Consider the following 12,648-nt stretch of genomic DNA (forward strand, 5'->3'; position numbering starts at 1 on the left):
TCTCAGATACAAGGGTCGTCTGTGTGTTCCAGATGTAGCAGGGCTACGAGACAGGATTATGTTAGAGGCACATTATTCGTGGTACTCCATCCATCCTGGGTTGATGAAGATGTATCATGACATTAAGGATGTGTGCTGGTGGAACGATATGAAGAAGAACATTGCTGAGTTTGTCGCTCAATGTCCTAGTTGCCAGCAAGTGAAGGTAGAGCACCAGAAGCCCGGAGGGCTAATGCATACTATAGAGATCCCGACATGGAAATGGGAGGCGATAAACATGGACTTTATCACGGGTTTACCTCGTTCTAATCGTAAGTTCGATTCCATATGGGTGATAGTCGATAGGCTCACGAAATCAGCTCATTTCCTACCGGTCAGATCTACATATACAACAAAAGATTATGCAAAGTTATATATTAAGGAGATAGTGCGGCTACACGAAGTACCAGTTTCTATTATATCTGACTGTGGGGCGCAATTTACAGCACATTTTTGGAGGTCATTTCAGAGAGGTCTAGGGACTCAGGTGAATCTCAGCATAACTTTTCATCCACAGACAGATGGACAAGCCAAGCGCACAATTCAGACGCTCGAGGATATGTTACGAGCATGTGTGTTGGATTTTAAAAGAAGTTGGGATGAACATCTACCTCTTATCGAGTTTGCATATAATAACAGTTATCACTCTAGTATCCAGATGGCTCCGTACGAGGCTTTGTATGGGCGTAAGTGCAGATCTCCTATTGGGTGGTTTGATGTTGGAGAATATGGGTTTCATGGGTCATACCTGGTTCAGCAGGCCATAGAGAAAGTAAAGCTTATTCGGGAGCGACTGTTGACAGCTCAGAGTCGTCAGAAGTCATATTCTGACGTGCGGCGACGAGACTTAGAGTTCAGGGTTAATGACTGGGTATTCATAAAGGTATCACCTATGAAGGGCGTGATGAGGTTTGGCAAGAAAGGAAAGCTTAGCCCACGATATATTGGGCCTTATAGGATCATTCGGAGAGTGGGCTAAGTAGCTTATGAGTTAGAGTTGCCCTCAGAATTGGAGTATGTCCATCCGGTTTTTCACGTATCTATGCTACGGAAGTGCATTGGCGATCCTACCCGAGTGGTGCCCACGGATGATGTACAGATTACAGAGGACTTGTCATACGAGGAAATTTCAGTTGCCATCCTAGACTGACAAATCCACAAGCTACGAAATAAGGAGGTAGCCTCCGTGAAGGTTTTATGGAGGAGCAAGAATGTAGAAGAGATGTCATGGGAATCGGAGGAAGAAATGAAGTCTAAATACCCCCACCTATTTCAAACTAAAGATATGGCTCGAGATGGGATGCTACAACATAGCTCTATTCATGATAGCAGGTCATCAGGTAAGCTTTTATTTTTGACTTTCAGTATTTATGATTTACGGTCGGTGAGGCAAATTGTTGCTATTTATAAACATAGGCCATGTGTGGCATGCATAGTATGTTTTCTGGTTGCGTGCAGGTTGGTTTTAGTCTAGTGTACGGAGGAGACTCTGGCAAAATTTTCCAAAGTCTCTAAGAGTAAACATTCGAGGACGAATGTTCCCAAGGGGGGAATGATGTTACACCCTATATTTTCATACGTAAAAGTGCGTCGTAAGCAAACTATTGTAGGACCAAAAATGAGATAGTATTTGAAAGTATATAAAGTAAGTTAATCATGTTACCTCTGAGGTTACAAATATTGAAGATCATGAACAACAAGTACAAAAAGGGTTGGAAGGTTCAGAAGCTAAAGGAATTGAAGAAAATAATATTTCATCGAAAGTCGACAAGTTGGGAATGTTATAACATGTACTTTTGGGGTGAGACTAGGGTACTTAACATGATAAGGAGATTATGTTATGATTTATATTAGTCGTATGACAGCCATGTGTTATGTTTTGAAGTCAAGCGAGTTGTGGAACAAAAGTTGATGAAAGTCATCACAAGTTACGTTCATAAGTTTTACTGAAAATTTGGTCAAATGTAACTATAATTTTATCCCAATATACTAAGAGTTACGGGGTTTTCCACCCATAAAATTGAATATCTATGAGTCTAATTTCTAACGCATTAAACCGTTTATCAATACGACATCGGAGTAGAGAGATATGGACGTTTTTGCGAGACTGCGTAGGCTGCTAGGTGACAAGTAGGTGTGTCACCTACTTGCTTAAATGAGAGCCCAAAAATGGGCCATTTCGGGTCGTCCAAAGAGGCCTTTTAAAGGCCTAGTTTCTTCATATATTAGACTGAAAATAGGGCATAATAACCAGACATAAGTTTTGCAAAAATCCTCCCAAAAATTCCCACAAACCCTAATTGATATTCTTTTCCTTTCAAGTTCTAATTGGAGGTAAAACCTAGAGTTTGAAGAACCAAGATAGGAGCTGAGTTATCCAACAAATAAGGTGAGTTTACTGCTCTCTTTCATCTATTTTTTCTACTGTAAATTCATGGCAAGTCGTTCTATACTTGTAAGAACTCACGGGACGGTGATCGGAAGCCGTGAGTTCGAGTTATTCACTTGTAGCGGACTGTTTTGTGGACTGTTTTGTGTTGCTGTTGGGCTGCGTGTTTTACTACTGTTTTGTGGGGTTTTGGAGGAGGAAGGTGGGTGGAGAAAAACCATATAAATGTAGGGTGGTGGGCTGGTCGTTCGTCGTAACATTTCCGGGTCGTTTGACACTACTACGGTGATCGTTTTGTGTATGAAGAGATTGGGGTGTGTTGGGCTATTTTGTAGTATTTGATGGTGTATATAAGGCTGGAAAATAATGTATATATGTTGTTATTGTTTTGTTCTTGTGTTGTTGGTGTTATCTTGAATTTGGAGGAAGTAAGGATTATAGGGGAGATGCTGCCCGTTTTAATACAAAATAAGCTTGTCGTTCGTTGTGCGATAGTTGTACCTTTCGTAACTTAATGATAGTATTACTATCGTTGTTGTAGATTAAGGTGCGAAGAGGTGAATTCAACTTGGTGATTGGAAAGATTGTGATAAGGTATGTTAAGTCTAAGCCCTTCCTTCATTTTGGCATGATCTCGTAATTACATGTGTTTGATAACGAGGCATAAAGAGAAGTTCATACTCCCGAATTTATATACACTATCCTAGTATCATAAGTTACAGTATTCTCCCTTATAGGGACTTCATATTCAGTTTAGTTTTGTCTTTATTCAGTCAAGAGAGCAGAGGGTCTATATATATACAGTATTACAGTATTTTCACCACCATCGAGCTATAATCGGTGGGCAGGGCCCTATTGGGAAACCTCTGATAAGATGGTAACTTATATACCGAGCCAACTGTGGCCGAGCGCCTATGAGCGAGCCTAGAATGACCGAGATACATAACCTAGTATGGCCGAACACCTATGAGCGAGCCTACTACGGCGGAGCAGTTACACATTCCGAGCCTTATAGGGACATACATTTATTTTACTTACTATATTGAGAGAGTTGAATCAGTATCAGTAGGTAAGTATATCTCCAGATCATCTTTGACTCCCAGTTACTTTCAGTTATCATATTATCAGTTCAGTTTTAGCTTTCAATTATTTTATTACCTTACATACTCGGTATATTATTTCGTACATACGTCCCTTTTCTGGGGGCGCTGCATTTCATGCTTGCAGGTTCAGACAGACAGACGGGTAGACCTCCTCAATAGGTGTTGCCCGAGTTCAGCCTGATCGGTAAGCTCCACGTCCTTCGGAGTTGCCTGGTCTAGAGTTTTGTGTACATCCTATGTATATCTGTATATATGTTATAGGTAGGTCGGGGCCCTGTTCTGATCACATTACATCCATCAGTAGAGGCTTGTAGACATATCCTGTCAGTTAGTGCAGTATGTTGGGCTTGTAGGCCTTGTATGTATATTTTATTGGTTTGTCAGCTGTAGTAGTTATGACGGCCTTGTCGGCCCAGCGTTATATTGATGTTTGGTCAGCGTTAGTTTCCGTTCAGTTTTATATTTTGCTTCGCAAATTGTCTTGTAATGTGCCCCCATGACCAAAGTATGACATTATATGTTCAGAGTCCCTTAGTCGCAAGTTGTACACAAGGTTAGGTGAGGTACCTGGTGCCGGTCTCACCCCCCAGGTTCGGGGCGTGACAATGCCTAAATTCCTGATATGTGAACGAGCTGAACATGATATTATTGATCTACATGCTTACACTGTTTTCCTTTATATCATGAGCTGTTATTAGTTATTAACATTGATCACTGACTGTTTTCTTCAGAGCTCGTCACTACTTTCAACCCAAGGTTAGTTTTATTACTTATTGAGTACATGGGGTCAGTTGTACTAATACTATACTCTACACTTCGTGTGCAGATCCAGGTACTTCCGGACGAGGTGATCTCTAGAGTTCTGTCGCTACCACCTTTTGGGAGACTACGAGGTAGCTGTTATACCATATTCAGACTTTGAAGTTCTTTTTCCTTATTTCTATTTTTACTGTTCTACTATTCAGACAATTGTATCAGAGGATTTGGCTTGTATTTTTATATTCAGTAGTGCTCATGAACTCGTTGACACCAGATCATTGGAATGGTGGTAGTAGTATTCTAGCTATTTTCATCAGTTATGTAACTCAAAGCATGTCTAAGTATTTTCCTAAGTCTCTATTGACGCATACGATAATGATGTTAATGTTCAAAATGTAATGATATATGCATCTTAATTTACCACTGAGCTACGACCAGTTGGGCAGTTATGTATCTTTATTTACCATCGAGCTACGGCCGGTCGGGCAGTCATGCATTTACCACCGAGCTATGGCTGGTTGGGCAGTTACGCATTTACCATCGAGTTACGGCCGACCGTACAGTCATGTATTTACCACCGCGCTACGGCCGATCGAGCAGTTACCATAGATTAGTTGGGCAGTCATGTTGCGATATGGATAATAGTCCCAAAGAGAGGCATCAAATATATAAGTATAATTAGTATGCATATCATAGCCCTTAGTGGCACTTCAGAGGTTCAGGTTGATTCTTATATCACTTTCATTGATGTTGACATATTGTTATATTTTAGTTCTGCCTTACATACTCGGTACATTATTCGTACTGATGTCCTTTTTATTGTGGATGTTGCATTTATGCCTGCAGGTGTAGGTAATTAGCTTAACGAGTCCTCATAGTAGACGAGTTTAGCATTCAACGAAGGATCGGTAAGACTCCACTTCATTTGGAGTGCAGCCGAGTCTATAAGTTATCGTGTCAGAATTTTGCTACAGACTTATGGGTAGGCTGGGGACCTGTCCCGACAATGTTTTGATGTCAAATACTCTTAGACGCTTTGTAGACACAGGTTCGTTGATACAACATTTTCCCACTTATACATTACGAGTTGTGGCCATGTTGGCCCATGAAAGTTACATAAAGAATGAGTTCTGCCAAGTCGGCCTATGTATGTTCTAGTTTTCATCAAACGATCATGAGTTATAGAGTGGTTCGCTCGGGCCAGGGCACTGGGTTCCAGCCACGCCTCCCCAAGTTTGAGGCATTACACGGAGTTAAAAAATAATCTTGTGAGCGCAGGCAATTGATATGTGCTTAGTGAGGGGCTTATTCCCGACACCCGTATGGTGCTGAGTGTGTGTGTGCGTGTGTGCATGTGTGCGTGCGTATGATGATTCAGGAGCATTTTTTCAGGCAGCGTGAGTGTGCTGAGAGTATGATTGAGGGGTACTTGTTCCAGGCACTTTAAATGTGTTGAGATTTTTATACTTGATGATTAAATTGTGATGTTGTTGATTTTAGCATGTATACTTGTCATTCAGGCATGGTGTTATATTTTCCTCATGCTAATTGGTACATGATGTCTCTATTGATGTTTAGATCTTGGTATTGCAGTTAAATTTGATAAATCCATGTTTAGGTGATTTATGTGAAAACATTGATGCCATGGTTGATGTACTTGAAAAGCATGCTGATTTGTTCTCTTAATGTGATAATGTTAAACCTGCTATTACTTGAGTTGTTTTTCCTTTTGCCATTATCATGATGTTATTGTCGTCATATTTGATGTCTGCTTTCGAAGAAAGCGGTGTTAGGCGCCATCACGATCCCAATGGGATTTTAGATCGTGACAAGTTGGTATCAGAGCACTAGGTTGCCTAGGTATCATGAGTCATGAGCAAGTTTTGTAGAGTCATGCGGATCGGTACTTATCTTCGAGAGGTTACAAGGTTGTTAGGAAAACTTCTCTTTCTTTCATTCTCTATCGTGCAGATTTGCTTTTCCCTAATTTTGAATCTTTGCTTTTCTATTCTCTCATAGATGGTGGGATACTTTCTTCCGGTACAGTTGAGCAGGCACCAGTACCCCAGGCTAGGGTCGCGAGATGCCGAGGCTGAGGCGTGGGTGGATCACGCGCTACAGCTAGGGCCCCTGCTCGAGCAGCTGCTGTGGATCCACCACTAGCTACTATTTGAGGAGCAGATTCCTAACTATGTTAAGCTGGTGAGACCAGTTCAGGTTCCCCAGGTTTTACTTACTACACCAGTTGTCTAGGACGCTTTGGTCCGTATAGTTGGTTTGTTCGAGAGTTTGTCTCGGGCTGGGACATTTTCAACTACACCAGTTACTTCCTAATAAGGGGGTGTAGCGCAAACTTCAGCTATTTGTACCCAGAGCAGATGGACTATGTTTATCAGACCCACAGAGTGTTACCAGTTAGGGGAGTTCAGCCTATTGTTGTCGTGCAAACTGAGGATAGGCCCGCGATTTCAGCTGATGAGTTGAAGAGGCTGGATATGTTAACAAAGTTTCATCCTCTTCACTTCAGCAGTACACCTTGAAAGGACACCTAGGAGTTCTTAGATTGTTGTCACAAGATTCTGCGCAATTTGGGACTAGTTGAGTCCAATGGAGTTGACTTCACCACCTTCCATATGTAGGGTCTAGCCAAGAGGTAGTGACAGATCTATGAGCTGGGCAAACTAGCAAGATCACCTCCTCTTACTTGATTTTTGTTCTCTAAGGCCTTTTTGGAAAAGGTTGTGCCTCGCACTAGGAGAGAGAGGTGCTAAGAAGGTTGTTTGAGTATCTTTATAGGGTCAGATGTCTGTTAACGAGTATGAGATGAGGTTTACAGATTTGTCCTGTCAAGATATTGTTTTGACTTCATCATAGAAGGAGAGAGTGAGGAGATTCATTGATGGTCTTTACCACACTATTTGCCTTGCTATGGCTAGAGAGGCAGAGAGCGGGACTTTATTTCACCAGGCTGTAGAGATAACACATCATATTGAGCGCATCTGTAGTGAGACTAGAGAGATGATGCACGGTAGGGACAAGAGGTCTCGACATTCAAGTAGCTTCAGTGGTGCTTCCTCTGGAGGTCGAGGTCGATTTGGGAGAGGCCATTCTAGTAGGCCAGTTTATCATACACCACCACCCAGTCGAGGAGATTATGTTCAATCATCATTCAGTGCAATTCTAGCGCAGAGTTCTCATTGTGCTCCATCTATTCAGGGTTCATCGGTACCAGGTTCTTTTGGTAGATATTCTAGTTCACGGAGTCCGACTCAGGACCCGTAGTCATTTTCGATTAGAGGTTTCTACGAGTGTGGGGATTTGGGGCATGCCAGGAAATACTTCCCCCATATTCATAGATGTTCAAGGCAGCAGAGAGGTCAGACTATGATTCTTGTGCGGATTACTACACTACCCGCTCAACCAGCTCGGTATGGAGGTCATCCAGGACGTGGCCGTTCTAGAGGGAGAGCTCAGTCTAGTAGAGGTTAGGCTAGATGCTATGCGTTTCCAGGGAGATAGAGGTTGTCGCTTCTGATGATGTTATTACAGGTATTGTTTCTGTGTGCCACAGAGATGCTTCGGTATTGTTTGATCCGGGCTATACTTATTCATATGTATCATCATACTTTGTTTCTTTTCTAGATATGCCATGTGATTCTATTGCTACCCATGTTTATATATCTATACCGTTTGGGGATTCTATTGTGGTGGATCAAGAATATCAGTCCTCTGTGGTCACTATATGCGATTTTGAGATGAGGGCAGACTTTTTATTGTTAGATATGGTAGACTTTGATGTGATCTTGGTTATGGATTAGTTTTCTCCGTACCATGCTATTCTTTATTTTCACGCTAAGAGTATGACGTTGTCTATGACATGGTTGCCGAGGTTGGAATGGAATGATTCTCTTGGTTGTACTCCTAGCAGAGTGATCTCATTTTTGAAGTCTTAATGGATGGTTGAGAAGGGATTTTTGGCGTATCTAGATTTTGTCAAAGATGTTAGTGCTGATACTCCTACGTTGAGTCAGTTCCATTTGTGAGGAAGTATCTGGATGTGTTTTCTGCAGACCTATCGGGCATGCCACCCGATAGGAATATTAATTTCGGTAGTGATCTGGCACCAGACACTCAACTTATCTCTATTCCACTGTATCGCATGGCTCCTACTGAGTTGAAGGAATTGAAGGAGAAACTACAAGAGTTGCAGGATAAGGGGTTCATCAGGCCTAGTGTATCACCTTGGGGTGCACCGATGTTGTTTGTAAAGAAGAAGGACGGGTCTATGAGAATGTGTAACTACAGGCAGTGGAACAAGGTTACCATCAAGAACAAATATCCACTGCCATGTATTGATGATTTATTTGATCAGCTTCAGGGAGCTAGGGTGTTCTCGAAGATTGACTTGAGTTCGGGGTATCATTAGTAGAAGATTAGGGCTTCAGACATCAGTAAGACGGGTTTTATACTCGTTATTGACATTATGAGTTTTCTGTGATGTCTTTTGGTTTGACTAATTCCCCAGCATCTTTCATGCATTTGATAAATAATGTGTTCCAGCCTTATCTGGATTCTTTTGTCATTGTGTTCATTGATGTCACACCCCAAACCTGGGGAGGCGAGACCGGCACCCGATGCCTCACTTGACCGAGCATACCAACCTGAGACTGAGGGGTTCTGAACATACAATGTGGTACTTTGGCTGGCAAGGCCCACAACGCAGGACAATTTGTGAAATAAAATACTGACAAACCAAAAGAATATACATACAAGGCCTACAAGGCCAGCATATCGCACCGATTGACAGGATATGTTTACAAGTCTCTACTGATAGTTGTACTGTAGTCGAGACAGGGACCCGACATATATATATATATATATATATATATATATATATATATATATATATATATATATATATATATATGGGATATGGGAAAACGCCTCAACGAATATCAAAATGATGTTTGGGATCGGGCTGCACGCCGCAACGGTATTGATGTTGTATATGGGATCGGGTTGCACGCTGCAACGGTATTGGTATATGTATATGTGTGGATCGGATTGCGCACTGCAACAGAGAAGTTATATAATGACTGATCTTGACTGTTGGTTCCATATCTAGGCTGTATTGTAAATTTGAGCATATATGATATTATGGGGCCCTCTGTTATGTATTTTTTTGTTTCGATTTTCATGTTAATCATTATTTCTATATTCTGCTATTGTTTTTACTTATACTCATACAAGTTTATAGTGAGTGCCTTGTTGTAGCCTCGTCACTACTTCGTCGAGGTTAGGTTCGGCACTAACGGAGTACATGGAGTCAGTTGTACTCATACTACACTTCTGCACCTCTTGTACAGATTCTGGTGTTGGTCCCAACAACGTTTAGTGGAGGCTTGCTCGGAATGTCATTTATCCGGAAACGTGAAGTAGAGCTGCACGATGTTTGCTGACCCTGAAATGCCCTTCTTATCTTTTATACTGTTTATTTCATTTGGACAATTGTATTTTATTTCGGACCTTCTTTGTAGCATTTTTAGCGGTTCATGTACTTGTGACACCAGTTTCTGATTGTAGACTAGATTGTGATGGATTTAGATTTATATGTTATGAGTATTTCAGACTTAAATTCTTAATCATTTACTTTTAAATTGTGAAAAATTGATTAAGTGATTAACTAGAATTGGCTTGCCTAACAAGCGGATGTTAGGAGAAATCACGACCTTGTGGTTGGAATTTTGGGTCATGACATGTTGGCTTGCCTAACAAGTGGATGTTAGGCGTCATCACGACCCCGTGGCTAGGATTTTGAGTCAATAAACCACTAATCCGTCTTAGGTACTCTTTTAAGTCCGTGTAAGGCGGAGGGAATGAAGGGACCTGCAGGAGGCTGAAAAGTCGTAGTGCGCTAGCGCTAGCGAGTTAGCGCAGTGACACAATAAAATAAAAGCAACTAATTATTCCCCGAGCAAAAAAAAAAAAAAAACAAATTAAATACGAGAAACATTTTCGCTCAGAATTATATATGGATGAAATAAGCGGTTGACACGTTTAAACAATAGCAAACGAGAACTTTCCAGTTGGTTGACTTAAAAACAAATAGAAAAAACTAAAATATTTCTCATCCACTAGTAGCAAAGGAGAGAAGAAAGAGAGAACGAAGGATTTATGTGGAGGCAAATTATTCTGTAATTAATCAGTTACTTATTTAACAAAAAAAAAAGATGTTAAAAACAAAAGGCCCCTATATATAAAACCAACAAAGCCGCTAAAGTCGTAGGATTACAACTTTCTGATTCAACCATTTTCACTACATCTACAAATAAATAGGCAACCCCTTCCCATTTCCCATTTTCGAGCTTATCGCTCCTTTTACTTGTTCTTCATCACAAATCACAAAACTATCCCGTTTGATCGCAAGGCATCGATCGGTCTAGACCGATGCCTGAAATCGAACAATTTTCCGGGGCCAATACGGCCCCTTCAGAGAGCTGCCTATTTGGTAAATATGAAGTCGGAAAGTTACTTGGGTGTGGTGCATTTGCCAAAGTGTACCACGCTAGAGACATTAGAAATGGTCAAAGCGTTGCAGTCAAAGTTATCAACAAGAAGAGAATTGCCAACCCGACTTTGATGACAAACATCAAACGTGAAATCTCAATTATGCGTCGATTAAGTCACCCCCATATAGTCAAACTCTTCGAAGTTCTTGCGACAAAAACAAAGATCTATTTTATCATGGAGTTTGTCAAAGGAGGTGAATTATTCAGCAAAATTTCCAAGCAGGGTCGGTTCAGCGAAGATCTGAGCCGCAAATATTTCCAGCAACTCATATTAGCCGTACGATATTGTCATTCTCGTGGGGTGTACCATCGTGATTTGAAACCAGAAAATCTGCTTGTTGACGAAAATGGTGATCTCAAAGTGTCCGATTTTGGGCTCAGTGCGTTGACGGAGCAAGTACAACAAGATGGGCTTTTATACACGCTTTGTGGAACGCCAGCATACGTAGCACCAGAGATTCTAACAAAAAAAGGATACGATGGAGAAAAAGTGGATATTTGGTCATGTGGGATAATTCTCTTCGTGTTAAATGCTGGTTACCTTCCATTCAACGATCCAAACCTAATGGTCATGTACAAAAAGATTTACAAAGGCGAGTTTCGATGTCCTAAATGGATGTCAACCGATCTCAAACGGTTTTTATCTCGTCTTTTAGATACTAATCCAATGACAAGAATTTCAATTGATGAAATCATCAAAGATCCCTGGTTCAGAAAAAGTCTTAAACGTATTAAATTCTTTCAAGAGGATATTGCAAATGAGGAGCAGCTGGAAGATGATGATGATATTAAGAAAACATCAATGAACGCGTTCGATTTAATTTCATTTTCGTCGGGATTGAACCTTTCGGGATTATTCAACGAGTCAGGTAATCCGATGGAAAATTCAGAAAAGGCAGTGGTCGAAGGGATACCGGAGAAAATAATGGAGAGAGTGGAGGAGTTGGCAAAGAAGGAGAATATTAAAGTGAAGAGGAAGAAAGAATGGGGAATGGAGATCAAAGTGCAAAATGGTAAATTCACCATGTCTCTCGATGTTTACAGTTTAACTGATCGTTTCACAGTTGTGGAAGTTGAAAGAACAGATGGAGATGCTGCTTTGTATAGAGAGCTATGGACGAATAAAATTAAGCCGCTAATACTAGGTCAACTACTGCTTTCCGGTAGCTAAATTGATTTATTAAAATATGCATATATGAAAAAGGAAAAAAAAAAGAAAAGTTACAATATACGTTAGTGTGCGTTGTAAATTACAAAAATATGAGTGAAAAGAAATTACACGGAATGGGAAGGTCAATAAATTCCCATACTGCTAGTTAATACATTAATCTTTTGTTTTTTTGTCTTTTATATGTGGTTGGGAGGTTTCATTAACCAAGGAATAATACGGCATTAATAATGCCTTTCTTTGTATTTGGTTCTTTTTCGTTGTGTCCCTCTTGATTGCTTTAAAGTTGAAGTTTGGTAGGTGATCTACTAAATTTTTTTGATTTAAACCACAAAGTTTAACAGATGATAGCTGCCTATTTAATAAAGCATGTCAGTTATTCTTTTATAGTATAAAAGAAACTGTTACACAACTAACGGTCAGATTCAATACTTACTTTTCCTAATCGATATACATAAATTATATATTAATTATACATAATTTTATATATATATTAACCGACTATTTTAATTTAAAAGATTACGTGAACGGTTATTTAGATTAATTCTTCTTAAAAGAAAGAAGAAAAAAAAAAGGAGTACATTGCAAGTCCTGCCTATTTAATTTAAACATTAAATAGGA

The 12,648-nt window shown here is 40.3% G+C and overlaps 1 protein-coding gene across 1 annotated transcript; it reads left to right on the plus strand.

Moving 5' to 3' along the window:
• Window positions 1-10,566: 10,566 nt before the first annotated feature.
• LOC104104221 (CBL-interacting serine/threonine-protein kinase 11-like) lies at window positions 10,567-12,272 on the plus strand. The gene has a single exon (XM_009612244.4). It carries the CDS (start codon window positions 10,738-10,740, stop codon window positions 12,028-12,030), a length of 1,293 nt encoding a protein of 430 aa, XP_009610539.1. The 5' UTR covers window positions 10,567-10,737; the 3' UTR covers window positions 12,031-12,272.
• The last annotated feature ends 376 nt before the right edge of the window (window positions 12,273-12,648 follow it).

Source organism: Nicotiana tomentosiformis, chromosome 7 (genome assembly GCF_000390325.3).
Source record: "Nicotiana tomentosiformis chromosome 7, ASM39032v3, whole genome shotgun sequence".
Lineage (NCBI taxonomy): Eukaryota > Viridiplantae > Streptophyta > Magnoliopsida > Solanales > Solanaceae > Nicotiana > Nicotiana tomentosiformis.